Source organism: Herpailurus yagouaroundi, unplaced genomic scaffold, assembly GCF_014898765.1.
Source record: "Herpailurus yagouaroundi ecotype Mexico unplaced genomic scaffold, PumYag 189, whole genome shotgun sequence".
NCBI classification, from domain to species: domain Eukaryota; kingdom Metazoa; phylum Chordata; class Mammalia; order Carnivora; family Felidae; genus Herpailurus; species Herpailurus yagouaroundi.
In genome coordinates this window covers 16996937-17023585 of record NW_024412420.1, presented here as the reverse complement: position 1 = coordinate 17023585, position 26649 = coordinate 16996937, and the positions used below count along the sequence as shown (strand labels likewise).

The 26649-nt window shown below is 53.7% G+C and overlaps 2 protein-coding genes across 12 annotated transcripts in view; one reads left to right on the top strand and one right to left on the bottom strand.

Moving 5' to 3' along the window:
* Positions 1-1365: 1365 nt before the first annotated feature.
* ETV4 (ETS variant transcription factor 4) lies at positions 1366-16682 on the top strand. Of its 11 annotated transcripts, none has more exons than XM_040497697.1 (13): positions 1366-1541; positions 2020-2163; positions 2345-2438; positions 2662-2709; positions 9765-9818; positions 11021-11144; positions 11570-11731; positions 12008-12276; positions 14455-14529; positions 14676-14744; positions 14905-15077; positions 15326-15427; positions 15794-16682. In XM_040497697.1, the coding sequence occupies exons 2-13, from the start codon at positions 2104-2106 to the stop codon at positions 16016-16018; spliced, it is 1455 nt and encodes a 484-aa protein (XP_040353631.1). In that variant the 5' UTR covers positions 1366-1541; positions 2020-2103; the 3' UTR covers positions 16019-16682. The 11 variants fall into 11 exon arrangements, with proteins under 11 accessions (XP_040353631.1, XP_040353633.1, XP_040353628.1 ...); XM_040497699.1 differs by having other exon boundaries at positions 11018-11144; positions 11570-11713; XM_040497694.1 differs by having other exon boundaries at positions 1369-1541; positions 2053-2163; positions 11018-11144.
* Positions 16683-18279: 1597 nt separating this feature from the next.
* Positions 18280-26649, bottom strand: part of DHX8 (DEAH-box helicase 8) — a 32908-nt gene continuing 24538 nt past the window's right edge. Inside the window, exons 19-23 of the mRNA XM_040497692.1 lie at positions 23453-23590; positions 22561-22689; positions 22184-22380; positions 21545-21724; positions 18280-20810 (exon numbers count right to left, since the gene is read on the bottom strand). Coding sequence (XP_040353626.1) covers positions 20591-20810; positions 21545-21724; positions 22184-22380; positions 22561-22689; positions 23453-23590 — 864 coding nt within the window. The 3' untranslated portion in view covers positions 18280-20590. The remainder of the gene's footprint in view (positions 20811-21544; positions 21725-22183; positions 22381-22560; positions 22690-23452; positions 23591-26649) is intronic.

The following is a 26649-nucleotide window of genomic DNA, read 5'->3' as shown; positions in this document are numbered from 1 at the left end:
GAGAGAGAGAGAGAGAGAGAGAGACAGAGTATGAGCAGGCAAGGGGCAGAGACACAGAATCTAAAACAGGCTCTAGGCTTGGAGCTGTCAGCACAGAGCTCAACAACGCGGGGCTGGAACTCAGGAGAGGTGAGATCATGACCTGAGCCCAAGTCTGACGCTTAACCGCTTAACCGACTGAGCCACCAGGCGTCCCTCAGGCACTCCTTAAAGGAATGTATGCCCGGGTGACTTCATGTCCTGTGTGCCCCCATGGCTATAGCCTAAACAGCCCGGCTCTTATCAGGTGTCTTGGTCACAGCTGCCTTCCTGACACCCAGCACTATGTCTGGCACAGTAAATGTTTGTTGAATGAATTGGTGAATGATTGAGGGAACAGAGCCTATGACCAGCTTTTTGGCTAGACTGAAACCAGCACTACCCCCAGGTTCTCAGATACCTTGAGGCTTTTCTCCCTAAGACTCTATGTTTGCTCTCAGGGTAAGGGGAAAGGTAGCTCAGAGGAAACTGCACTCTCCGAAGTCCACGCTGGGGCCTCTGGTTTCTACTGCAATCAACAGAAAGTAGGTCACAGAGCAGCTCTGAAGAGCAGACCCTCGAGGAAGAGCCTGGATTCCATGCTAACTTACATTTATTGAGGGCCTACTGTGTATCAGTTGCTGTCACAAAGCTTAATTCATTTAACTGTGGCCTCAAAGGGCTGTACAGGAGAATGTGGGGGGTTGGGGGGCTGTAAACCCCAGCTGTGCTGAGTGACCGCGGCCAAGCCACCACCCTCACTGAGTTTTCATTCTCAATCTCTGTCAAATGGAAACAATAGAAGCACTTCGCCAGGTTATGGGAATGAAATGAGCACGTGGAAGCGAAGTGCTTCATAAATGCTAGTTATTACTGTTCCTCTGGGCACAAGTCCGCTCGCCTCCCCGCAGGGCGCGCACACACAGGCATGTTCACACTCCCACGTACACGCAGATGCAGAGACGTGTGCAGACGCCAGCCGGGCCAGCCCGAAGAGCTCGCTGAGCTTCACACCCAGGGACACCGCGCAACCCCTCGGTGAAGCCTTCGGGTCCTTCGCTTAGCTCCTTTTCTCTCAGCTCTTTATGAATGAACTCCGGCCGCTGAGGAGTTTATTTTTTCATGAATGGGAGCCCAGGCCGTGAATGAAGCCGGGAGCCAGCCCCTGCGTTCTGATTGGCCCCCGCGTCTGGGAAACTCCGCCCCCCACGGCTCGGCCGGGCGAGTCTCCGGATTGGCGGGCGTGCCCGGCCCTGGGGTTTCATTCACAAAAGTCAATGAAACAAAGGGAACGGGGTGGGGGTGTGGGGGTTGGAGAGAGAGTCGAGGCCGAGGCAGAGGAAATGCACCAATCAGCGGCTCCCCCGGGCTCACAACTGTCGGCGGCGCCCGGAAAACAAGCGGGTGCGCGGGGAACCCAGGGCCGGGGTTGCCTCGCTCCGGCCTAGCCCCGCGGCCCTCCGTGCGGCCCCGGGGCAAGCTCTCGAGCCCCCGGGGCTCCAAGACAGACGCCCGGGCCTCAGGTGAGGCTGCGGGAGGGGGAGGGAGGGAGAGCGTCTGTGACTCCTCGCCCCATCGCCAACACACGCTGCACTCTTCAACTGCCGCCTCCGCAGATTCTAGGGCAAGGGGTGGGAGGCGCTGGGATTCCGGGTTGGAGGGGGCGCGGGAGTTGTGGGCGTGCGAATGGTGAGCGCCTCGCCCGCTCCTCCGCGCGCGAGCGCGCACACACACACACACACACACACACACACACACACGTCTTATGTAACCGAGCTTGGGCAGAGCAGGGCTGCAGAAAGCAGCCGAAACGCCGAGCCTGGCTCCCAGGAGCAGGTGGGACCTCCTTTGGCGGGAGGGGGAGTGGTGGCGGCGCTCAGCTCGGCAGGCGGAAACCTCCCCATTGCCTGAGTGAGTCGGAGAAGTTTTGCTGTCGGACCTAGAGCCTCGGGACTGCCCCTCCCTGCTGCCCTTACCCACCCCCACCCAATGCCTTCCCAGGACGGTGTGCGAACGCAGCCCCCCCGCCCCCAGGTCTCTGCCCCCGCGCGGGGCCCAGGCCGTGCGGCCGGAGGGAGCGGCCGGATGGAGCGGAGGATGAAAGGCGGATACTTGGACCAGCAAGTGCCCTACACCTTCTGCAGCGTGAGCGCCGCGCCGGCCTCCACGCCCGCCCCCGCCCTGCACCCCGCCCCACAGCCCCTTCCCCGAGACCCCAAGGCGGTCCAGCGCTGACCGGCCCCTGTGTCACCCCGGGACCCCAGCCCCGCCCCCCAGGCCCCGCGGCCTCGGGGTGACTCGGGGGCATTCTTCCCCTTCCCCGCAGAAATCGCCCGGAAATGGGAGCTTGCGCGAAGCGCTGATGGTCCCGCAGGGAAAGCTCATGGACCCCGGCTCCCTGCCGCCCCCCGACTCCGAAGGTAAAGAGCCGTTGAGACAAATCGTGACCCTCCCCACCTCGCACACCCAGAGGGCCGATCCCGGAGCCCCCGACTCGTTCCCCAAAGGAGTCCCCTCCAAGGGACTCTGATCATTCTTGGGCCCCTACCACCAAGGGGGGAGGGCCACCCGGCTTGCTAGGGCTCCCTCCCTCTCACCATCACCTCCACCTCACCTTCTCCAATTCCATTATTCACCCCTCAGATCTCTTCCAGGATCTCAGTCACTTCCAGGAGACGTGGCTCGCTGAAGGTGAGTAGTTTTGTGACCTTTTCTCTATTATTGGGGTGAGGAATTCTCTGGAATTGGTATTCCAACCTAACCCACTTCTCTCTCCCCGCCTCAAGGAGTTCTCCAAGACACCCCCCCCCACCCCGCCCCCAGTTCCTACTCCCCGCTCTCCCCAGCGCCCAGTGTGGACACTTATATTGATATTTATTTTCTCTGCCCTGAGCCAGGCTTGTGTAACTAGGCCTGGGGATGAATCAGACCATTGTGTGGGGTATTTGCTTATTTGAATGGAACTTGGCCCCAGGCCCGTTTTCCTGGTAGAAATTTTCATTTGCAAAGTTGGTTAAGCAGCAGACACCAAGCCAAGGTGTGTGTTGGTGTGTTGGGGGTGAGGGGCGGATAAGAGACAGGAGGATGGGGAGAAAGAGCAATTAATATGTAACCTATGTGCTGGAGTTGCCAAAACATTGATTTTCACCCCCCTTGGTTTCTCCTCTTCCCAACCCCCAATGCTAAACAATTTACTGTCTGAGCCAAAACACAACAAAAGTTTAAATAATTCCTTTTTGCGGCACTTTGGCAGAGAGGGCCCAGGGCTTCCCCCCCAAACAGCCTTGATTGTAATTCTGATGGCATGTGATCCTCCCTCCTCCTTCCCTCCTGAATACCTCTGCCCTAGGCAAATTCCCCCTGCTTTGGCTGGGGTGTTTGCGGAGGGGTTAGCTGCGAGCTGGCTGGGGAGGGGTCAGGAGCTGGGCCTTCTCCGGGTAGGGAGGTGGGTTCCGAGTGTTTTCTGGTTGGAGCCACTGGTGTGTTTTGGTGGAGCCTCAGGGTGTCGCTGGTGGGGTTGCAGGTAGAAGCCTTATGGTATTTAGACCGTCTCTGAAAGGGAAGGGTTAATACCCCCATCTTAGGGTCCTTTTATTTTAACACTCTGGAAACCAAGAAACCGCTGCCCACTGGGAACCCCTTTCTAAGGGCTTTGCTTTAAGATCTCGCCATCCTTCCACCTGGGTATCTTTGGTGATTTTTAAAGCTCAAACCCAGCTCCTCTGGAACCATCTTTAAAAGCTTCAGATAAAAGATCCTTGGAGTGAGACTATCTGTCTTGACTACCGTGGTATCCCCAAAATATGTGTATTAATGGAACGACTATTTAGCATGGAGCAAACACTCAGGACGTTTTGTAGAATTTGTGGCCAACGGCTGCATGGGTGCTGGAGGGATCTGGGGTATTATACACATCTTCTCCCGACTGCAAGCCCCGTGTGCCCAGCCCTGAGTGACAGGCAGAGTATGCCCTGTCGGCCCATCCTCCTCCCGAGGTTCCGGAGCTGGGCTGGAGCTGAAGAACTCAGGGGTGTCAGTTTCCACAGTCTCTCAAAGACCTCCTTTCCCAATGCCTGATTTCTGTCTGGCTTGCCAGGCTTCTTGTCTGTCAGCGGAGGGTCCCTGTGCTCCCCACAGTGGGCAGCTCCCAGGGCTGTGATTTAAGGGCAGGCTCGGAGGTGGGCATTTTGGCAGCAGCTGGTCCATTTGTGCCTGGTTCTGGAATGGGAAGGGAAGGAAAACGTTCTCTCAACCTTGGAAGCCCCACCCCTTGGCGGTGGGGGGTCTAGAGACTGTGCATGTGTCAGTGTGAGGGCGAGTGTGTGTGTTTCAATGCTGCTGCCCTGGGAGTCCCTGTACATTTAAATCCAGTGGGTGGGGAGGTGGGGGTGGGGATCTCCTTGGTTCCCTCTCCTTCCTTCTGAGGGAGCAGCTCAGGTTCCCAGCTGGCGATGGATGGCCAGGCCTGAGAGGGGGATGCTGAGGCCACTGGCTCCTCACTCTCTCTGCGGAGACAGATGCAGCTGCCGGGGCCTTGTCCCCCTGCACCATCCCAGCACCACCCCAGCCTCCTCTCCTGCCTCTTCCCACCAGGTCAGTGACTCCCGAAGCCCAGGGGGGAGCTTTGGGGTGGTAGGGAGGGGTCTAGCTTCTTTGGAAACTTGCCAGCGGTGGGGTGCACCAGGAGGAGTGGGACCCGGAGCCCAACCTCCCCCTCGCAAGTTTGATTTTTTTTTTTAAGCCCCAATTTGGAGAGATGCGGTGAGTCCTAGTAGTGTGGGTGGGGCTGTGAAGAATTCAGGGGATGCCAGGCTGGGTCCGAGAGGATGTGGTTGTGGGTTCAGTCTGGCGTCCGGGCTTATTTAGGGGTGAGTGTGAGTGGGGCTCTGTAGAGACAACTTAGACATCTTTGGGTTTGAGGTTTTTCTAGACCGTGGCCGGGGATGGTGGGGGGGGGGGGGGTTGAAGTAAGGCTAAGAGGGTGTGTCTGTTTTTGGGTATCTGTTGAGTTGCTAGAGAAAGGATCAGGCTGCTGTAGGGAAACCCAGGTTCGGGCAGGCTGAGCCCAAGCTGTGCCTGGTTATGGTAAAAAATGTGCTGCTTCTGGTCGAAGGTTCCTTTCTGGGCTTGTCGGGAGCCTTCGGGAACCCTTAGGGACAATGACTTTGTTCTGTTTGGTATTAAGGAACATTGAGTCTGGGCCATGTATGTCCTTTGTATGAGGCTGGGGTCTATAATGTAGAGTCTGTGGATTCGCAGAATCTGTGTGGATAGGTTGCAGGGGTCCTTAAGCCCTCTGATACTGTGTGTAAAATTGTTAGGGGTGTACCATACACAAAAGCAATGTGGATTTTTCTAGGAAGAGAAGATCCATAGCTTTTATGAGGTTCTTAAAGGGGTGGGTCTGTGCTCCCCTTTTCAGAAGGTTTACGGCTCCCAAATCTTCCTCCAAGTTCTCCAGTCCCTTTGCCCTTTGGTTTTCCCCCATCGTTTCTGCAAGTCGAAAAAGAGACCCTAGTGTGTGAAGGGTGTGCACGGAAGATGTGTTTCACCCGTGTGCTGCCGTATAGTAAAAGGAATTAGGGTGTGTGTGAATCTGTGTGCTTGCACTCTGGTGCCTCAGCGTGTCTGTGGGGCAAGATGGGGTTAATCCCCTCCCCCGGTTTTTCCTAGCTACAATGCCTCCTTCTACATCTTTCTGTCTCCTCCCCTTCCAGAAGGCTCTTGGGGACAAATGTCCCTCCATAGATAGAGAACTGGTTCCTTCCAGTACAGAGGCTACCAGGGTGGGGGCAGGGTAAGGGTGAGCGACAAGGCCAGTGGTGACACGGTGGAGCAGAAGCCCTGGAGAATGCCTCCCCCTACTTCTACTGGAACTCCTGAAGAGGCCCCTTCACCCTGTGATGGGGCCCCAGGAAGGGGAGAAGATGATGGGGCGTATATGGTGTAGGTAGGTGGCTGACCTGGGGTGAGCTTAAGCTGCTTGGCTATTTTAACCTGCTTCTCTTGGAGCCCAGCCTGGGAGGCTTCCAAGCCCCTTCTCTTCTACTGACCCCCATATTGGAGGGATGATCCCCCAAATTCTCTCTTTCTGGGCATTATGCTGGCGTGGTACTTTTTCCACCCCCTCCGTAATCATCTGCCATGTCCCCGGGCAGATAAACTCCACCTTAGTGCCAGGATGGAGTTGGGGGTAGACCCTGGCACACTAGCTCGGCAGCCAAAACTCAGCCAAGTCAACAAATAAATAAAATGGCATACACTCAAGACCAAACACGGTAATTAGAAATTCTCCTGCTCTCCAGGAACTCGGGGCTCGGTGTTCCTATTTCTATCCTTGTGGACAGTCTCTGATTGAGGCCCCTCTCCTATCCTTTTGGTTTGAGAAGCCAGTGTTCTGGGCAGGAGCCAAGCAGAGACTGGGGTTCACGTCACAGCCCATTTTTGCCTTGGCTGATTTCTCCTGGCCCTGGGAAGAGGATGGCCTCTCTTTGGGAGGAGGGGCTGTGTGCTGGGGGGAGGGGCCTCCCCGGGGACTGCTGCGGAGTGGACATTGGGGTCAAACCTCGGGGGGGCCTGAGGCGGGAGGAGGGGCAGGATGACCCCTAGGGCTCTCTAGAGTCATGTGAACTGGCCTGTGACTGGCCTGTGACGCCAGCAGGAGATGCCCCCAGCCCATTACCTCAATGGAAACTGGCAGGTAATGAAGCCCCAAAGGGGGCCCAGAATGCGTCAGCCTCCCCCACGCTCTGCACCTCCCCTGCCCTGGGGACCCTCCCTCCTTGCCTAGGTAGCAGGGATGGGAAGGTTGCTTATCCTGCTCCATCAGCCCCATCCTGCCAATTTTGGGGGTATCGCCCGTGGCTGGGCCAGAGGGCACATCGGGGATGAACTTGGCCCTTGCGCCCCAGAGCAAGGTTTGCTCCTTCCTTTTATCTCGTGTTTCCCAAACCTGACTTTTTTTTTTTTTTTTTTTTTTAAGAGAGAGAGAGAGAGAGAGAGAGCTCGCAGGGGAGGCCGGGGAGAGAATTTCAAGCAGGCTCCACACTCAGTGTGGACACTCAAAGAGGGGCTTGATCTCATGACCATGAGGCACCCCTCAAACCTGCCTGTTCTTATGGGCCACCAGGGGTGCTTGTTAAAAGTACAGGCACCTGGGCTTCAACCCTGCCTATGGAATTAGATTCTCCGGGGACCGGGAGTGTGTGCATGTTTAAGTAAACTTTACACCCAACGTGGGGCTCGAAGAGTCACATGCTCCACTTACCTAGTGAGCCAGCCAGGGGCCCCAGGAATGTGTACTCTTTCTTCTTTTTCTTTTTTTCATTGTATTTACTTCAGCTAGAGAGAGCAGGGATGAGGGGCAGAGGGAGAGAGAGAGGGAATCTCAAGCAGGCTCTACACTCAGTGTGGAGCCCGACGCGGAGCTTGATCCCACAACCCTGGGATCATGACCCCAGCTGAAATCAAGAGTCAGATGCCCTACCAACTGAGCCACCCAGGCGCCCCAGGGATATGTACTTTTAATGCCCTGGGGATTCTTGATTTGGGTCAGTTTGGGGGATGGTTGCCTTCGTGCCTCAGCTGTGCTTCTGAATAGATAGATGCTGCCTGTGTGTTTTTGCCAAGGGACTTTGTGTCCTACTCATTTATTTGATCACTTTGGAATAGTTTCCTGCTGACTTCTCGGGAGTCCTTCTTTAGCTGCTGGTGGCTTCTGATTCTTAAACCCCTCAGTCCAATCCCTCTGTCAAGATGTCAACTATCCATAAACGTATCTTGAAGTACTTGGCACATCTGATATTCAAAGCAAGTTGGGGAAGAATCCTCCTGCCGAGCAATTGATCACAGCCTAAAGCATCCCTTGTGAGATGTGCTTTCTCTGGAGGGAGGACCTGCCTCTATTAAAGTTAGCCTGTGTGTGTGGGAAGGGGGATGTCCTGAGGGAGAGGGAAGAGCTGGTTTGTTAGGATCTCTGCCACTCTTGCTCCCCAGTCCACAGTGTCAGCTCCCACCAGCCTGGGGATGGGATCGTGGTATGTTTATTCACATAGTCCACAAATAAGGCAATGAGCATCTATTCTTAGCCAGGCCCCATTTTCCAGACGCTGGGGTATCAGGAAGACAGAGAAAGCAAAAGCCCCTGCCCTCAAGGAGCTTAACTTTCAGGTGGAGAAGGTAGACAACAAAGCCATAAAAGTAAATGAATTAAAGAGATCCAAGTAAATGAATAAGATGCATCCACGTAGCTGTACATGCGAGGGCAAAAATAAACAAGGGAAGCGATGGGTAGCCAAGAGGGACCACTTCGGTGTGGGTGGTCAGAGAAGACGTCTGAAGAAGTGACCAAGTGACAGCTAGGACTTCGGTGGCCAGGAAGAAAAAAAAAATACAGGCAGGCAAAGGTTTGGGGAAGAGGAGTCAAGAGCTCTGGAGACGAAGGACAAGGAGAGGCAGGCCGGACAGGTAAGCAGGCCAGACCACGTGGGGCGTCAGAGGCCTGCTGAGAAGAAGACTTTGGGGTCCCTGCTTTGAGCAAGGAGAAAAGGGAGGGGCCTTCTATTGCAGCAAGACCACTCTGACAGCTGTGTGGCACCTGCTGTAGGAGGTAAGCACGGAAGCAGGGAGTTCCAATATAGAGGCTCTGGCTGAAATCCCAGGAAGAAACCATGGAGCCTCTGCTGACTGGGAAGCCTAGAGGCTGGGGTGTGTGTGTGCAGGGCTGGGAGTGGAGGTATTCTCCAGCCGTCTCCTCCTGCCCTTCGTTCTTCCCAGCCGTTCTCCATCTGGTTGTCTTCTCCGTCACTTTCCTCCTTGTCCACTCTGAGAGCAGTCTCCTTCCTTGGCTTCCACCACCACGTCACTTTCAAGCCACTCTCTTCCTGGAGGATCCGGAAGTTCTTCTTGGTGTCTACGCCTTCGCACTTCTGTTTTGACTATTCTTGAGAGAGGGGCAAAGATTCTGGGGTCAGGGGAGGGACTCTGCTATATTCCCTCCTGAAGGTGTTGGAGAGGCCAGGGTAAGCACTAGAAATTAAAGCTGGAATATCCAGGTTGGAGATCATGGATGAACTGCTGTTCTATTGCTGCCTAACCCCCAAACCCAGTGCCACCCATGCTGGCACCCTGGGAGTGCTTCTCAGACCTCCAAGCTCGGAAACCTTCCTCTCCTAGCTGCACGCTGCAGACAGGAGGCAAGGGGACCTGCCCGTGTCCCCAGCCACTTCCTCTCCCACTGTCCTCTTATGCACCTCTCTTGGACCACCACCCTTCCTCTATTCCATCTTCTTCCCCAGGTTCTAGATTTCTAGATTTCACCCGGGAGGTTGTATAAAACACAGATTCCGGGGCCCGGCCCAGCTACAGAATCTCCCCATGTTATTCTAGGTTCATTAGGATATCCTGCAATGCCTGCCCATCCCAGATGTGACTCTGCTGGGAGCTCTGGGAGGGGCAGGGCTGCCTTCACTTCAGGAAAATGGAGGGAATAAATACAAAGCATCCAGGAAAAGACTCTGGAATCTGCTCAGACAGGTTCTGGGAACTTGCAGCCTGCCCTCCAGGATCTTAATGGAGCGTAGAGATGGAGGGCGCTAGGACCTGGGGTGGGGTTGCCTTGCGTCCTAGGAAGGCTGTTTTCCCCTTGGGCTGGTGCTAATCTGCAAGGCCACCGCAATGGTGTCTCCTGGGGACTGCCATGGGGGGGGGGGCCCACCCAGACTCACCTCTGACCTCTCTCTCTGCAGCCCAGGTACCAGACAGTGATGAGCAGTTCGTTCCTGATTTCCATTCAGAAAACTGTGAGTGGAGGGCCCTGGGTCAAGGGAGTGGGGAGTCGGGGAGGGCAGGAAATGAGTCATAGGGGTAGAGAATCACAAAAGATGAACTTGTTCCCTCCTAAAGGAAAGGGAGAACAGGGCTCCCCATTCTTAGGTTTGGACTCCAGGACTCAGTAACTGGGAGATGAGGCCCTTGGTCCAAATCGGGGCTTTCTGCATCCTGGCTGTGGGACGTGCGAACTTCATCTCTCTGATCCCCCACTTCCCAGTTTCCGAAATGAGGGGCTTGGACCAGCTCAGCAGGGTCCGGGTCTACTTTTCTCGGTTACTTTCACGCACCCAGGAGCAATTTTGCCCCCGAGGAGACACGGGGGCAACGTCTGTAGATGTTCGGGGTTGTCACAACCGAGGGGGGGGGTGCTACAGGCATCTAGTGGGTAGGGAGGCCAGAGGTGCTGTTGAACACCCCGTAATGCTCAGGACGGCCCCCCACAACAAGAATGATCTGGCCCAAAGGTCAATAGTGCCCTGTTGAGAAGCCCCGCTTTACTGTCAGATACTCCGGTCTCAACTGTCTTTGATAAAATGCAGTAAGGGCACATATAATGGAAAACAGGGAACAGTCAGTCACAGGCATTTGGCTCCACGCAGGAAGACAGACCCTCGCGCTCAGCAGACTTGGAACCAAATGTGCTGCTCGGCCTGGTGGCTGGGGTTTGCAGACCCAGCGGGGGCCACAGGAGAGACTAGTCTTCACAGAGAATCAGGACCATGTGTTTAATGTTGGTCAGCTGACGTGCAAGTAGGCTAATATCCAACCTCAGCCGGGGAAAGAAAGATTCTTTAGAGCGCCAAATAAGAAAACATCTCTCTCCCTTGGAATTTTCCAGGGCGCTCAGGCAAACCACAGGCCCTGGGTTGGAGGTGCTCAGTCCTACAAAGGTGTCTTTTGGGGGGTTGGGGTTGTAGTAAATGTTGGATTTTGGACGGTTTCTTTGGTTAATATTGGACATCAGCCCGACATATGAAACTAGACATGGCGTCAGCAGCCAAACCGTCTGACCGTGAGTCTCTGAAAACCGAGACCCAGAGAGGGGCTGAGTCTGCACAGGTCACCCAGCCGGCCGTCAAAGAGCAGAAGGTGTCGGGAGCTCTTCTGGCCTCTTCTGTGACCCGCTCTGGCCTTGTTCTGCCCCCACCCCTACCCCTCACCCCTGCAGTAGCTTTCCACAGCCCCCCCACCAGGATCAAGAAGGAGCCCCAGAGTCCCCGCACAGACCCGGCCCTGTCCTGCGGCAGGAAGCTGCCACTCCCCTACCACCATGGCGAGCAGTGCCTTTATTCCAGGTGAGCCCCAGCCTGGCCCTGGTGAAGGGCCGGGACGGGGGAGGGAGGGCGAAAGGCAGCAGATGCACTGCCACATAGACCACAGAAAGGATTTCTGAGCCCCTGTCAGGGGAGCCCCACGGCTCAGGATTTCCTCTGAGTTGTCCGGAGGAAGAACGCAGCAGGGGGTTCAAGGGATGTGTGTGTCAAGTCCTGGGCAGAGCCTTTCCACCCGAGGAAGCCACCGGCCCACCCAGGGGAGGAGAGGCATTCTCAGGATTCACAAAAGGAGAAAAAGAGTTCGCTTGGGGCCCGGGCCTTTCCCAGCACCTTCTACTCGTCCTCCTCCCCTGATCCCTGTGACTCACTTCCCGGGGGGATAAAGGGTTCAAAGATGCTCGCCCAGCTTCTCTGCCCCCTCACCCCCATCTCCCCCTCAACTCCAGTGCCTATGACCCCCCTAGACAAATCGCCATCAAGTCCCCCGCCCCCGGTGCCCCTGGACAGTCGCCCCTGCAGCCCTTCTCCCGGGCAGAACAACGGAGTTTCCTGAGATCCTCCGGCACCTCCCAGCCCCACCCTGGCCATGGGTACGTCGGGGAGCATAGGTAAGGAGGAGGCCAGGAGACGCACAGAACCTGTGGGCCCCGGCCTCACCAGTTCTTCCTCAATCCCTGAGTGTTCTCCACCTGCCCTTAAGAGACCTGGCGTGGGGGGAGGTAGGGAAGAAGGGATGTCGACACCCCACCCCCGACCCTGACACACACACACACACACACACACACACACCTGAGCCCACTCTGCAAGCTCTGGGGGTGGCCGGCGCGAGGACCCAGCACGGCTCAAATTAATCTCTTCTTCCTTCTCCCTCCAACCACACCCAGCTCTGTCTTCCAGCAACCCTTGGATATTTGCCACCCCCTCACATCCTCCCAGGGAGGGGGCCGGGAACCCCTCCCAGCCCCCTACCCACACCAGCTGTCGGAGCCCTGCCCACCCTACCCCCAGCAGAGCTTCAAGCAGGAATACCTTGACCCCCTGTACGAACAGGCGGGCCAGCCGCCAGTGGGCCAGGGTGGAGTCAGCGGGCACAGGTACCCAGGGGCGGGGGTGGTGATCAAACAGGAGCAGACGGACTTCGCCTACGACTCTGGTAAGAAATGCTCCCGGGGAGGGGGAGGAGGAGTTTGGGGGGCATCGCCGGGGAGGGTGGCATGTGATCAAATGGACAGTTCCACTAGACCCAGAATGTCTCCCAAGTGTTTTACCCACCCATCCCCACGCCCGTTTACCAGTGCCTACCTCCAACCCACCCAACCACTCGCTTTTTTTTTATTTTCAACGTTTATTTTTGGGACAGAGAGAGACAGAGCATGAACGGGGGAGGGGCAGAGAGAGAGGGACACACAGAATCGGAAACAGGCTCCAGGCTCCGAGCCATCAGCCCAGAGCCCGACGCGGGGCTCGAACTCACGGACCACGAGATCGTGACCTGGCTGAAGTCGGACGCTTAACCGACTGCGCCACCCAGGCGCCCCAACCACTCGCTTTTTTTTTAATGGAGGTTCAAAACAATTGTCATTTTCCAGTCCGCAAACTTGTACTCAGATAAAAGATGAGTGGTTTGCAGGTCCTTGCCCTCAGGCAGCTTGTGACTCCCTAGGAAGCCTTTCTTCCTGTTTCTCTTCAGCAAGGGTTTGAGGTTATAATGACCTTACCGGCCTGGAGTGTGGGCTTGTGGCGCTGGAAGGCACAGTGATGAATAGGATGTGTCCCAGTCCCCACAGAATCCGAAACACATAAACGGATTTGAACGAAGAGAAACATGAACCCGCAACTAGCCAGGCTCAGTTCCCAACTGGAACGCGGGGTGACTGTGTGGTTTCCACCTTCTTGTTGGGGCCTCCGGGTTGATGGGGCCGGATACCGAAATAGGACTGCTAGTTCCGCCTGGCTGTGGACAGGAGTGAGATACGCTCAACCACATTCATAAACAGCTGGAATTCAAAGCCTCCAGTCCCGAAGGGAGGGCCTTTCTCATTTAGGAGGGACCCAGAAAACCTTGGTTTCTGTTCCACTGTTGCCATCCCCAAATTTGAATTCATCTGCCAGCTTGTATGAGAAAAATAAATACTGAGGTTCGAGTAGGCGCAGAGCTGGCTAGAGCTTTCGAATTTCCCTTTTCCTGATGTCCAGTCTTTCAGGGGTAGGGGGATGAACCACAACTTCCCCCCCCCCCCCAATCCAGGGCTGCCCCAGTGAGAACCAGAAAGGCGCGCCTCTCCTCAAACCCGGGGCATTAGCTGAGTCTCACCAGGCAGTGAGGTGGAGGAAGGAGGAGGGAAACGCTCTCGCTGCTGACCTTCAAAGGATGTAGACCGGAGGAGATCTGGTTACATGCCCTTGAACTCCTGCCCCTCCCCCTTCAGCTTCCTCTCAATGGAGTCAGGAATTCCATTCACAAAATGGAGGCATGAATGAGCCCACCCTCCCGCCTCCTCCCGGAGGTGTCGGGTTTCACCATCTCATTCATAGGTGGGAGTGGAGGGGGTAGGGCGGGAAGGGGCTGGGACTTGAACGGGTGGCTTCACACAGCCGCCTCCTCCAGGTGGAGTAGGGATATTTCCATCCTAGGGAGTAGAATGAAAAGGGAGTGAATATGCTCTGCTGTCAGAAATGAAAAAAACACGGCCCAGTGCCCACTGCCTTGTCCCCAGATACAGATACATTCTGGCTTCTGGCGTGCTCTCGTTCTACCCCCTTCCTCCCTCTCCCCCTCTCCCTCTCTCTCCCTCTCCCCCTCTCCTTCCCTACCTACCTGCTGGTCTTCCCCCAGCCCCCCACCTCCGTTTCCTCCCTCCCCAAACACATGCTCAGTGTGCTCGCGCTCTCTCGCTCTCTCTCTCTCTCTCTCTCTCACACACACACACACACACACAGCTAGGAACCCAACCTGCTGACCGGAGGTTAGCCCATTCCAAGGGAGTCTTAGGCATGGACACTGAACCCTTTCCCCGGAGGTTCATCCCTCCCCTTCCTCCTCCCCCTAAACTCACAGGAAACAGCTGTTCCCTGGAATGTTGGGCCTTGTGCAACAGTTTGCCAGGCCCAGCTGCTGCCGGCCATGCCCTCTGGCCCAAACTTCAAGCTGAGAGGTTCAAGCCTTGTGCCCCCTCTGGGTGAACTTGCCTTGGGATTTGGTGGTTGGCAGGCAGCTGGGAAAAGAACCGGAAAGCAGGCTGGCAGGAAGGAGTTCTCGAATGTGGGTAGGACTGCTGCCCCCACCGCAGCCACCTGTAACATCACCCTTTCTTCTCTCCTCCCCTCCCAGATGTCCCTGGGTGTGCATCAATGTATCTTCACACGGAGGGTTTCTCCGGACACTCTCCAGGCGACGGGGCCATGGGTAAGGCAGCCCCCTCCTCTCCGCCAAGCTCTCCAAGGTGGAGGAGGGAGTCTTGCTGTCGGGGAGGGTCTCCTGTGCAGGAGTCCCTCTGGAGGCTCATATCGATGAGCCCCCAGATCTGAGTGACCCCCAACTTCCTCCTCAAGGTTATGGCTATGAGAAACCTCTTCGACCATTCCCAGATGATGTCTGTGTTGTCCCTGAGAAATTTGAAGGTCAGAGAAGTGACTACGAAAGGGCCAGGGTCTTACCCTTGCCTTCTGTGTCGTGTCGCGCCCCCCCCCCCCCGAATCACAATACCGCTGGGGAGGGGAGATGGGGTTACTTGGGGGACCAGGAGGCACAAACCTGACACCTGCTTTCTGTGTTCCCCAGGAGACATCAAGCAGGAAGGGGTCGGAGCGTTCCGAGAAGGACCGCCCTACCAGCGCAGGGGCGCCTTGCAACTGTGGCAATTTCTGGTAGCCCTGCTGGATGACCCAACGAATGCCCACTTCATCGCCTGGACTGGCCGGGGGATGGAGTTCAAACTAATAGAGCCCGAGGAGGTGGGCCTCCCGGATGTCCCCACCTCTCCTCCCAACATCTCTGGGGCCTGGAGATAACAGGATCTGGGAATGCGGCACATGCCTCCCCTGACCTGAATTCTTGTCAAACCTGGGTCTGTGGGCCGCTGCTTGGTCTGCAGGGCCAGCTTCTGTTTTGCATGAAGAATCTCAGGTGCTCTTTCTGACCTGCCCCCTGTTTTTGTCTGCTGAGCCAGCACCAGCATCCCAAACCTCTGTCCCGTCCCCAGGTTGCCAGGCTCTGGGGCATCCAGAAGAACCGGCCGGCCATGAACTACGACAAACTGAGCCGCTCGCTCCGATACTACTATGAAAAAGGCATCATGCAGAAGGTGAGGGGCCAAAGCCCCAGGGCCGGGGCGGGTGAGAGGCAGTAACTGTGGGAAGGTGATGGGGGCAGGGGAGCATTTCTCAGCAAGTTGGTGGGAGCCGATAATGAACCGGACAGAGGGAATGAGAAACTGTGGACAAGATTTCCCTCTCCCCAAAAAAGTGCTCAAACAGTAAGTGAAAAGCCCAAAGTGTGGAGACATTGAGATTGGGGAATGGGAACTCTGTGGGGAGCTGGCTTCTCGGAGGAGCCGGCATGGGAGAGATGCGCCCCATGCACCTGTTGGGACCTGGCCCAGGGCTGCGTCCCCCAACCCACACTCACCTGGAGGGAGAGCTAGGCCCACCTAGCCCCTCTCTTCCCACAGGTGGCTGGTGAGCGCTACGTGTACAAGTTTGTGTGTGAGCCTGAGGCCCTCTTCTCCCTGGCCTTCCCGGACAATCAGCGTCCAGCCCTCAAGGCCGAGTTTGACCGGCCAGTCAGTGAGGAGGACACAGTCCCTTTGTCCCACTTGGACGAGAGCCCTGCCTACCTCCCAGAGCTGGCTGGCCCTGCCCAGCCCTTTGGCCCCAAGGGTGGCTACTCTTACTAGCCCTGGCCGCTGCTCCCCTACTGCCGGTGGGTGCTGCCCTGTGTACATATAGAGGAATTTGGTGTTGGGGAAACCCTCACTCTGAAGCCCGCAGATGTCTTTGGAGCGGATCCCTGCTGGCCCACCAGTTGCCCCTGCCCAGACTCTGAACCGCTCACCAGAGTTGATGGGAAGGAAAAGCGGAGACCCTGCAAGTGCAAAGGTGGGGTCTAGAAGCTCCTCTGGGGATGTCACTTCCAGCCTCTTCCCAGGTTCTACATCGAAGCCCAAGCTTCACTCTCCCCCATCACAGAGAAAAGAGTCTGCTCTGTTCTGGGGGACAGAAGGCGCGTTCCCACTTTATCCTGGTGGAGAAGGGTGCATTGAGCTCCCCAGATCTCCCACTGTGGTCAGACAGAAGTCTGGATCCTGCACTCTGCTCCAAGCGGTGGCCCTGGAGGGTCCTGCTTGTCCATTCTTGGTGCTGTGTTCCCAGAGGCAGGGGGAGGCTGGAGTAAGGAACCTGGGGTGGGGGAGGGGCTGCAGGGTGGAGGCAGGGAGGGCTGGGTTCCTGCTCCTAAGGCCCTTTGCCTCTTCTCTGCCTTTTCCTAGGCCCGGGCCTGGGATTCCACCCCCACCTCCACCACATCTGCCAGACCCCAATAAAGGCCCCTGCTTCTCCTTAGCATCCCGTGTCCTCTTTGCCACCATGGGAGAAGAATTGGGGTTGGAAAGAGCCCCAGCTTTGGGGCAGACGATCAGAATTTGGGGCCTGGCCCTGACACGTAACTTCCCTTATGGATCTGGGAGAAGACAGTTCACCTCCGATTCTTTTCCTCCGAAAAATGGGCTCAGTGTTACCTGGCCTCTCCTCCTCCCACAATTATTGTGCCTGGGTCCTGGAAGAATGGCCACCAGGCATCTCCCTGCCCGGGCAGGGGCCAGATTGGGCTACTGAGCTTGGAGGCCCTCCCGGGGCTTCCTCAGGCAGGGTTTGGCCTGTGGGTTCTATGATGCCCTTCCCATGGCCATGCTACCCATGTCTACACCTCAACTGGGTGTCCCTCCCTCCTGCAGTGGCTCCAGGGTGGTTTTTGCTGAAAATGGGGACAAGAGTTTGTATGGAGAGGGTCTGGAGAATGGAGAGAGAAGAAAGGCACCCGGGCAAGAGGGTGTAGGGAAAGGCCAGAGCAGGCCCTGCATGCTGGCCTGTGGAGGAAAAGACACTACATCTTCAGGGAAAGGGGAGCAGAAAACACGTGCCCCTTGCCCAGAATCCTGGGGCTGTTCTCTGTGGGTGCTGGGAGAGGCAAGGCTGAGAAAGTGGTGACACCTGATACCCCTCGAGGTGCGAGGGGGCAGAATGGAAGGTTCTAGACCCAGGCCCTGTGGAAACGGCTTCCCAGGATCCAGGCTCTGGTGAAAATGTACTCTTCAGGTAAACCAGAACTGCAGCGCCGAGGCTGCGCCGGCCCAGCCCTCCTTAAGGCTTGAACAGTCTAGGTCCCCAGTCTCCGAGCCCTCAAAGGAAGGGTGCTGGTCAGCCACTATGCACAAATAAAAAGCAACATTACTGTTCTTCCTAGAAATCCAAAACAACAACTTTTATAATTTAGAGCAAGGGAACAGAAACTTTTAAGATACAAGTTTTAGGGGGCACCTAGGTAGCTCAGTCGGTTAGGCATCCGACCAGCTCAGGTCATGATCTCACGGTTTGGGAGTTCGAGCCCTGCGTCGGGCTCTGTGCTGACAGCTCAGAGTCTGGAGCCTGCTTCAGATTCTGCATCTCCCCCTCTGCCCCTCTCCACTCACACTCTTTCTCTCTCAAAAAGAATAAACATTAAAATTTCTTTTTAAATAAAACACAAGTTTTAAAAAATATGCATGTTTTTTAAAAATACATATAATGTAGGGGCACCTGGGTGGCTGTCGGTTAAGCGCCTGACTTTGGCTCAGGTCATGTTCTCACAGTTTGTGAGTTTGAGCTGAGCCCCACGTTGGGCTCTGTGCTGACAGCTCAGAGCCTGGAGCCTGTTTCAGATCCTGTGTCTTCCTCTCTCTCTGTCCCCTCCCCTCCTTGCACTCTCTCCCTCAAAAATAAAACATTAAAAAAAAATCTTCATTAAAAAAAAAAAATGCATGTTATTTAGTTCCATATTAAAGCCAGGCTCTCATGGTAGGAAGGTGTAGAAGTCCATGGAAACCCTGGGGTCCTGAGTGTGTGTATAGGAGCAACAGATTTGGGTGAGAAATGGTGTCCACAGCCTGAGACACGTGACCTCTACCCTCTGAAATGTTTATTAACAAGTCACTCCTCACAGCTCTTTGTTCAAATCCTTAACCTTGGAGGGCCACTGCTTAGAGGAGGCAGCTTTTAGCAACCACCAGGGGAAATCAAGCTCCGGACTGGATGAAGGTAAACCCTAGACCGAGGAGCCTGACCCAGCGGTAGAGTTTACACGAGCCCCACGGGGATGCTCCCCCCCCCACGTATGCAAGCACAGACTCAGCACGTGCACAGGGGCAGGAAATCCCTGAGCTAGGCTCCTGCGGGGTGGGGTGAATGGCCTAGAAGATTCCAGCTCCCTGCAGGAGACCCACATCCTCTCCTGACCCGTCACTCAATCTCGGGAAATATTGTTTCGAGGAAGAGAAACAAGGGCCCCATTGTGTGGGAGCAGCGGGCAAGTTCTTCCCAATCTGGCCCATCTCCCTCTGAGCAGGCTCAGCGATGCTGCCGACATGCTGTTTCCTGATGGCCGGTCCAAAGGTCAGACATCAACCACCTTGACATAGCAGAGAGACAGCTCTTGGGACAGTTGTTTAAGGAACACCCACAGAGCCAGGGTCCTTTGCTCACCTAACCCACAGGAGATGGCTAGCCCTGCTGTCTCTCACCTTTGCCTGTGGAACATGTCCTTCTCAACCTCAGCTTCAATCCCAAACCTCCCCACCCTGCCCCCAGGGCCATAACCATCTCCTAGGTGCCAATGTCTTTGGTGCTGGGCGCTCAGCTGGGGCAGGCAGGCTGCCAAGCCCGGAGGGAGTTCTTAGAGACTGGGGAGCTGGGTGCCCAGCCCCTGCTTTGCTCTCGGCCTCCTCCTCTGTAGATCCCTGCCTCTCTCTCCCCGTAAGGCCTTAAAGGTGAACACACAAAGATCCCCTGCCCTTAATTACTGGCCAGGGCTTCCCAGGAGCAAACAGAATTGGAGGCGCTCGCTCAACTCAAGGAAGGGGTGGGAATCTCAGTCAGCAGACTCCCTGGCCTGTGCTCTTCTCTGCTGGATTCTCTCTGAATCGTCTTTAGGGTGGTCAGTTTGCCGCCCAACAATAGCCTACATTCTTTCACATCCTAGAATGTCATAAACTCAGCATCTGGTGGACAAGTCAGTAGTTCTATACGAGGTGTCCAACCCCCCAGGGGCTTCCCTACAAGCTCCACATCCAGACCAGCTTTCCAGAAGCTCTGGAAACAACCTGGCCTGGCAGCATCTGTGGGATGTCCTTCAAAGTCAAGAGCTTCCTTGGGAGCCATGACAGGGGCACTGGGAGGTGGCTATTCCCCAACCAAACGCTACAAGAAACCCACTCAGCAACAGCAAGCTGACTCTGAAAGGGGTTCGGTGGGTTTTCTGTTTGTGGTGGGGGGACGAGAGGCTTTGACCATAAAAACCCTTTGTTAAAGCCCATCGAGGACCTGGGCGGGGGGAGGGGGAATAAAAACAAAAAACAAAACAAAAGCTGTGACGTCCCTTGCATGTTTCAAAAGGAAAAAGGACACGCTGCACATTGTGTGGTGTGCAGCGGAGGAAGCCAGGAGAGCCTTCTGTATTCCACATGCTGCATCTGTAACCACTCAGGCGCCCAGACTGGGGCAGTGGATGTGGTTAATCATGGGACCGTGTGCAGCCACACCGGGCTCGTGCGGGTGTCAAGAGATACGACTGCAGGCTTGGGCTATGCGTCACCTCCGAGCCCAAAGAGGCCCCAAGCTCTGGTTACAGGGGACTCTCCACCATGTGCACCAAAGCCACAAATCTCCCCACCCTGGGCCCAGGCCAATATCCTAACCTTTCAGCTAGAAGAAACAGCCACAGAAAACCATTTATGTTTCCTTAAGAAAATAAATATTTCCAAGAGGTTAAGCGAAAGTACAGGGGCTGGGCAGGGGCAGAAGTGGGGCCAACACGGTCCGTGAGCTCCGCAGCCCCTTCCTCCAGAGTCCCAGCTCGGGCGTCAGGGCCCTCGCTACATCTGGGCGTCAGATGCTCGCAACTCCGTTTTCCCATCTTAGGGCTCCACGAGTTGCCCATTTTGTGGAGATGATGCCATGTACTCCCATACTGGCTGCGAGCCCCAGCTGGCCACAGTGCCTTGAGGTGGTCAGGGCTGGGGGCTCTGGTCAAACCAGGCGTAAATCCCTGTTTCTATTTTGACCACCAGGGAAGAAATAAGAATCAAGTTTAGAAAATGCCCAGTAAAGATATCCAGTCACTGGACGGCTGCATCCTCAGGACCAGCTTTTCACCAATAAAAGGGAGTCCAAGCCCTGGGCCCCCACTGCAGGAGAGGCAGACAGAGAAGTGTCACCTCTCAGCGCCGTCGGAAGGCCCGGGATATTCTCCAAGCGTTGGGTTCCTCGTAGCGGTTGTACAAAGGTTCAAGACGCTGCTGCTTCTTCTGCTTGCTTAGCTTGGTCGGGTCGGAGACCTTGAAGAAGGCTGGAGCAAATTCCACAAGCCACCTGGGGTCGATAGTGGTGACCTCACGCATGTACTCCTTCGTGGTCAGTACCAGCTCGTGATACACCACCCTGAGTGGGGCACAGAGATCAGGCTCAAGCCTCCCATCCAGGCTCCACTCCAGTTACCGTGGTCCCCTGTGGGCCTCAGCTGAGCTTGAGTTTTACCCTCTTAACTCCCCTGCCTGAACCCTCAGGGGACTGCAGTCTCTGTTTACGACAGCCACACCCCAGTACTGAGGAGCCTGCACACCTCTACCCACGAGAAGGCTGTCAGGAGGCTCCGGCCCTAACTGGTTAAGTGACACGAAGCCAAACACAGCCCTTCTCTGGACCTGGTTCCCTGCTCTGTGGAGCGTGAGGGTGGTTTTTCAGGCTGTCTACACAGACTCTGGGGCCCTGAAGAGGAGCCTCGGGGGCTGCCACAGGGACTGGGGAAGGCCACGCAGCAAGGCCCTGCATCTCCGATCCTCCCTGCAAGGCAGCACCGTGGTTTCTTATCAGTTTGATATTAGGGTGGGTAAGAGTCCAATTTTTTAAAAAGGTTACGTAAAAAACTTGTTTAAACCACCTCATTAGACAATCTCTAAAATCCGCCTTCCCTCTTACCCCTATGATTTTGTTTCTCTTTAACAGGCCGGATACTGTGCCTACTTCAGGCTCCCACTGTTCTAGAAACAGAAGCAATGTCGGAGGAGAATGTGCTGGGTTGGGTGAACACCTAAATGTAAAATGGCAGTAGAATTTACAGGTTCTTTCTGTCCACAACTGCCCCCCAGACCCTGGCCCTGCCCCTGCCCACCTACCATTCTGGCTGTCTATTGAAGAGAGCACTGGAAGGGTGGATGTAGACCACCTGTTGGTCAATCAGTGTCCGGTAGCCCTCCTGAGGGTCTTTCTTGGCAGCATTCCGGAAGAATCCACTGCAGATGGCCTTTTGCACTCGGACTGTGGACTTGCCACAGGAGACCACATCCAGCTTGTGTCTAGCAGGACAATAAATCAAGGGAAGATAAAGATGGGAGACTAGCTTGCATTCAGAGGTTCTGTCTTCCAGAATGATGGTGCCCAACACCCCCACCGTGGGTCCCCAGAGTCTGGGGTTCCCCTCTGGAAGAGGTACCTAAAGGTACCACAGGCACAGCTCCACAGTGGGCAAGATGGATACGGTAAGAGCCAGAGATCTTATTCAACTCTACCAGTCATGTCCCAGATGCCTGTAAACTAAGCATTTTTCAACAACTAGTAAGTCAACCTCTTAGGAACTTTCTGAAGTGATTCTCAGCTGCACCCTTGCTTGGAGAGAGGTATAACAAAGATGGAAAAACTGGAGGAAAAAGCTTATGTGAGGAGCCTGTAACTTCTCTCGGGTGCATTTAGAGATCAACAGACATGACGGTCAAGCAGGTTGAATTCACACTTGGGGAAAAGTAGCCAGATGTTACCTGTCCATTATGCCTAACATCTGCTTGCGAATATCCTGGGCCCGACGCAGCGAACGAGCCTGGATGAAGTTCTCATAGCACCAGGGGTTGGAGAACTTGTTGTTCTTCCAGGAGTTGTACACAGCCAGCAGGGTGAGGTGGTCCCCTTCAGTCTGGTGGAATTTAGCTTTCTTTTGATCTGCAAGGGCTTGTTTATCCTGCCAAGAAGTGGGATAGAGGATCGTTTTCTGTCCAACAGCTACTAAGTAATCACCCAGCAGTTCCAGGGAGCCCTATGTGACCCTGTCAAGTGTCCACGGTAAGCACTTCAGTGGCAACAGGCTGATTTTACCCAACTTCGCCACACCCCTACCTGAATTTGAGTCTGAACTCCCTACCTTGGGCCTGTAGAAGACATTCTGCACAGACAGCATGGACACAATGGTCAGCATTTCCTCACTGCAGCCCAGATGCACAGACATGATCAGCATTTTGCACAGCATTGGCTCCAGAGGGAATTCTGCCATCTAGAGGGAGAAGAAGAAACTACAGTTGCCCTGGGGAAAACCCGTCGGTACTTGCCAGCATCAGACACTGATGGTCCGAGTGGGCAACAGACCACAGGACATTGACTCAAGCATGATGATGTGAATTGCCTCTCTCTATCAGAAGAATGTTGTTTTTTAATTTCCCAAATAAACCTCAACGAAATGTATGTGACCAAAGACATAACTACTGTCGGGACAGATGGGAATTTTGCAGACATCTTTTAAAATTTAGACTCGATAACATATCCTGAAGAGGGGTACCTGGGTGGCTTAGTCGGTTTAGCCTCCAACTCTTGACTTCAGTTCAGGTTATGATGCCACAGTTATGGGATCAAGCCCTGTGTTGGCCTCTGCACTGAGCATGGGGCCTGCTTAAGATTCTCTCTCTCTCTCTCTCTCTCTCTCTCCCTCCCTCCCTCCCTCCCTCCCTCTCCTTCTTCCCCTCTTCCCACTCACATGCATGCACATACACTCCTCCCCCAAAATAAAAGAAAATTGTTTTAATTTTCAAAATATATACATATATATACATCCTGAAGTAAAACTGTGGATAGAATTCCTTTTTCTGTAAAGAAGAAATAGTTTTAAGTAACAGTGGAAAATCCAATTTAAAAACGGGCATCTGGAATTCTCCTCAAAGTTTATCCAGGGCCCCAGAGTTTGATTTTGCACAGAATAAAGAGTATGGAAGGCTGGCCAGGAAATCTCCCCAGAAGGACCAGAAGTTAAGTCTGTCTCCTACCCTGCGGCCCAGGCGAGTAAGCAGGCCCTCGTCATCCAAGGCCCCCAGTGTGTACAGTTGCTCCATGGCTGTGATCAAGGTTTCCATCGGAGGGGCATCCATGAAGTCAAAGGACAGCAGGTCATTGATGCCCATGGCCTAGAAAAGAAGGAAAGAAAGTGTGTGATGGGAGGGTCAGCCCTGCCAGTGTTAACGTGGAAGGAGAGTACTTGTCTACTTCTTTCCAGTTTCTTCTATTGCAAGCAGGCAGTCATCCTCAAGATTAGCAGTCACCCCCACGGCTGAACCACATAAAACTCAGACCGATAGAAAGCGTATACGTTCTCAGGAAACTTTTTTTTTTTAATGTTTATTTGTTTTTGAGAGAGAGCACGAGTGGCGGGGGGCAGAAAGAGAGGGAGACACAGAATCTGAAGCAACTCCAGGCTCTGAGTTGTCAGCACAGAGCCCAACACGGGGCTTGAACTCACAAACTGTGAGATTGTGACCTAAGCCACAGTCAGACACTTAACCGACTGAGCCACTCAGGCGCTCCTCTCAGGAGACTTTTCAAACCACTTCTTCAGGGCACCCTGGGTGGTTCAGTTGGTTAAGCGTCCGTCTCTTGATCTTGGCTCAGATCATGATCTCACAGTTTGTGGGATTGAGCCCCACATCAGGCTCTGAACTGACAGCGTGGGGCCTGCTTGGGATTCTCTCTCTCCCTCTCTCTCTTTCCACCCCTCTCCCACTCGCGCCTATACACACATGTGTGCTCTGTCATTCTCTCTAAATATAAAAACTTAAAAATAAAATAAAATAAAAATAAAAACCACTCCTTCAAAGTAAATGTAAATACAACTCAACAACAAAAAGAAGACAACTTACAAATGGGCAGGGGCACCTGGGCGGCTCAGTCAGTTAAGGATCTGACTCTTGACTTTGGCTCAAGGCATGATCTCACAGTTTGTGAGTTCGAGCCCCATGTCAGGCTATGTGCTGATAGTGTGGAGACTGGGATTCTCTCTCTCTCTCTCTCTCTCTCTCTCTCTCTGACCCTCCCTTGCTCATGTGCTCTCTCAAAATTAACTAAATAAACTTAAAATATATATATATATATATATATATATTATATAAACACACACAAACATACACATACATACATACATACATACACACACACACATACACACACACACATATATATACATGTATTTTTCCCCCTAAAGTTACTGGAAGATGATTTTCAAAAAAAAGGGGGGGGGGCAAAGGATTTGAAGAGACATTTCCCCACAGAGGTTATAAAAATGGCCAAAAAGCACATGAAAATATGCTCGACATAACTGGTAATTAGGGAAATGCAAATCAAAAGCACAACGAGATGCCATTTCACACCCACTAGGATGGCTAGAATCAGGAAAAGAACAGAACAAGTGTTGGCAAGGATGTAGAAAAATCAGGACCCTCATACATTGCCAGTGACAATGCAAAAACGGTGCTGCCGCTGTGAAAAACAGTTTGATGATTTCTCAGTAAGTTAAACATAGGATCACCGTATGATCCAGCAACTCCCACTTCTAGATATGCCCAAAAGAAAGGAGGGACACAAGCAGACACTTGTACACTAATTTTCACAGCAGCACTATTCACAATAGCCAAAAGGTAGAAACCACCCAAATATCCATCAACAGATGAATGGATAAACAAGACATACACGATGGAATAGTATTCACCCTTAAAAAGGAATGAAATTCTAACACATGCTCCAACATAATGAACCTTGAAAACACTATGCTAAGCAAAATAGCCCAGACACAAAAGGACAAATACTGCATGATTCCATTTACATGGAAATTAAGTTCACAGAGACCAGAAAGTGGAATAATGGTTACCAGGGGCTGGAGGGAGCAAAGAAGGGATGGTTTAGTTTACGGGGTACAAAGTCTCTGTCTGGAATGAAGAAAAAGTCCTGGGAACGGACAGTGGTGATGGCTGCACAGCACTGTGAATGTACTGAACGCCATTGAACTGTATATCTTAAAAAGGTTAAAAGGGTAATGTGCTGTGTATTTTACCACAATTTAAAAAAGAAAAAACAAAAACAAAAAAAAACAGCACACCAGCTTCTCCTGTCTCTTGCATACATAATTACTACTGTGCATCCAGGAAGTGCCTCATACCCTGTCAGGCTATGAGGATGACTAAGGTATGGTCCCAGTTCTCGAAGAGTTCACAATAGAAAACACAGACACAAAACCACAATAACAGTGCAATCGGCGTGCCTTGCAGAGTAGGCATTCAATACATTTGTTAGCTAATCTGATGAATCAAAGAAACAAATGAATGATGCATTATCCCAGGGTATATAAGGGGGATGCGGTAGGACCTAAGCCTTCTGTTTCTCTCCCCTAACGTGACTGTGACCATAAACACAGCAGGTGTTCAATAAATGCTTATTGTATGAATAACAACTACAAGGAATTATGCTAGCAATCAGTAAGCACTATGCCAAGGGCCTTTACCTGTATTATCTTTTATTTTCACAACAGATACTATTAATAGCTCACTTTTGGAAAGGAGAATGTAGAACAGAGGGCTGAGCAGATAAATTTGCCAAGGACTCAGAGCTCGAAGCAGAAGTTTGAGCCACAGATGCCGCTCTGTTCTCACTCCAGAGACTGAACCAGGGTTTTTTCCTGAAGCTCTGGTTTAGTCTCTCTTATACCAAATGAATAATAAATTACAACAGAGCACTCTGCACCAGTAGAGTGCCAGGGCCCCAGGGCAGCATCAGTGTCAGGGGGTGGGGATGCCATCATCTGGGAAATTATTCATGCAGCTCCCCCTGCCAAAAGAAATTGAGGGTCCTCACTGGGGACTGAGAGAGGAAGAGCAATGATTCAGAATGAAAACCAAGCTCCCAGAGGGTCAGTCTGAAACCTGTACTGACAGTTCCCTTGCAAAGTTTTTGGACGGGGAGTTCTGCTGCCATTCTAAAAGAAGAGAATTGGACGAGGGCTGAAGGAAGTGTGCCTGTCCACAGTTTGGCACTAATTAGATTTTTCTAATATCCTTTTAGAAAACGCTAACTAAAATCTTTTATAACCAAGTATCCTGCTGGTTGTTAAGGTAAGAAAAAACCGTGTGCTCACAGCAGACATGGCAACTTAGCCCCAGACCCACAGTGGAGAGGCTGTTATCACAGCCGTTTGCATTCC

What these genes read in the sequence shown, in the direction of transcription:
- ETV4 (XM_040497694.1), top strand. Translation starts at nt 2,104, where the DNA reads ATGGAGCGGAGGATGAAAGGCGGATACTTGGACCAGCAAGTGCCCTAC. An exon ending in GGAGACGTGGCTCGCTGAAG is followed by an intron (nt 2,710 to 9,764) that starts GTGAGTAGTTTT and finishes CTCTCTCTGCAG; the next exon opens with CCCAGGTACCAGACAGTGAT. An exon ending in TGATTTCCATTCAGAAAACT is followed by an intron (nt 9,819 to 11,017) that starts GTGAGTGGAGGG and finishes TCACCCCTGCAG; the next exon opens with TAGCTTTCCACAGCCCCCCC.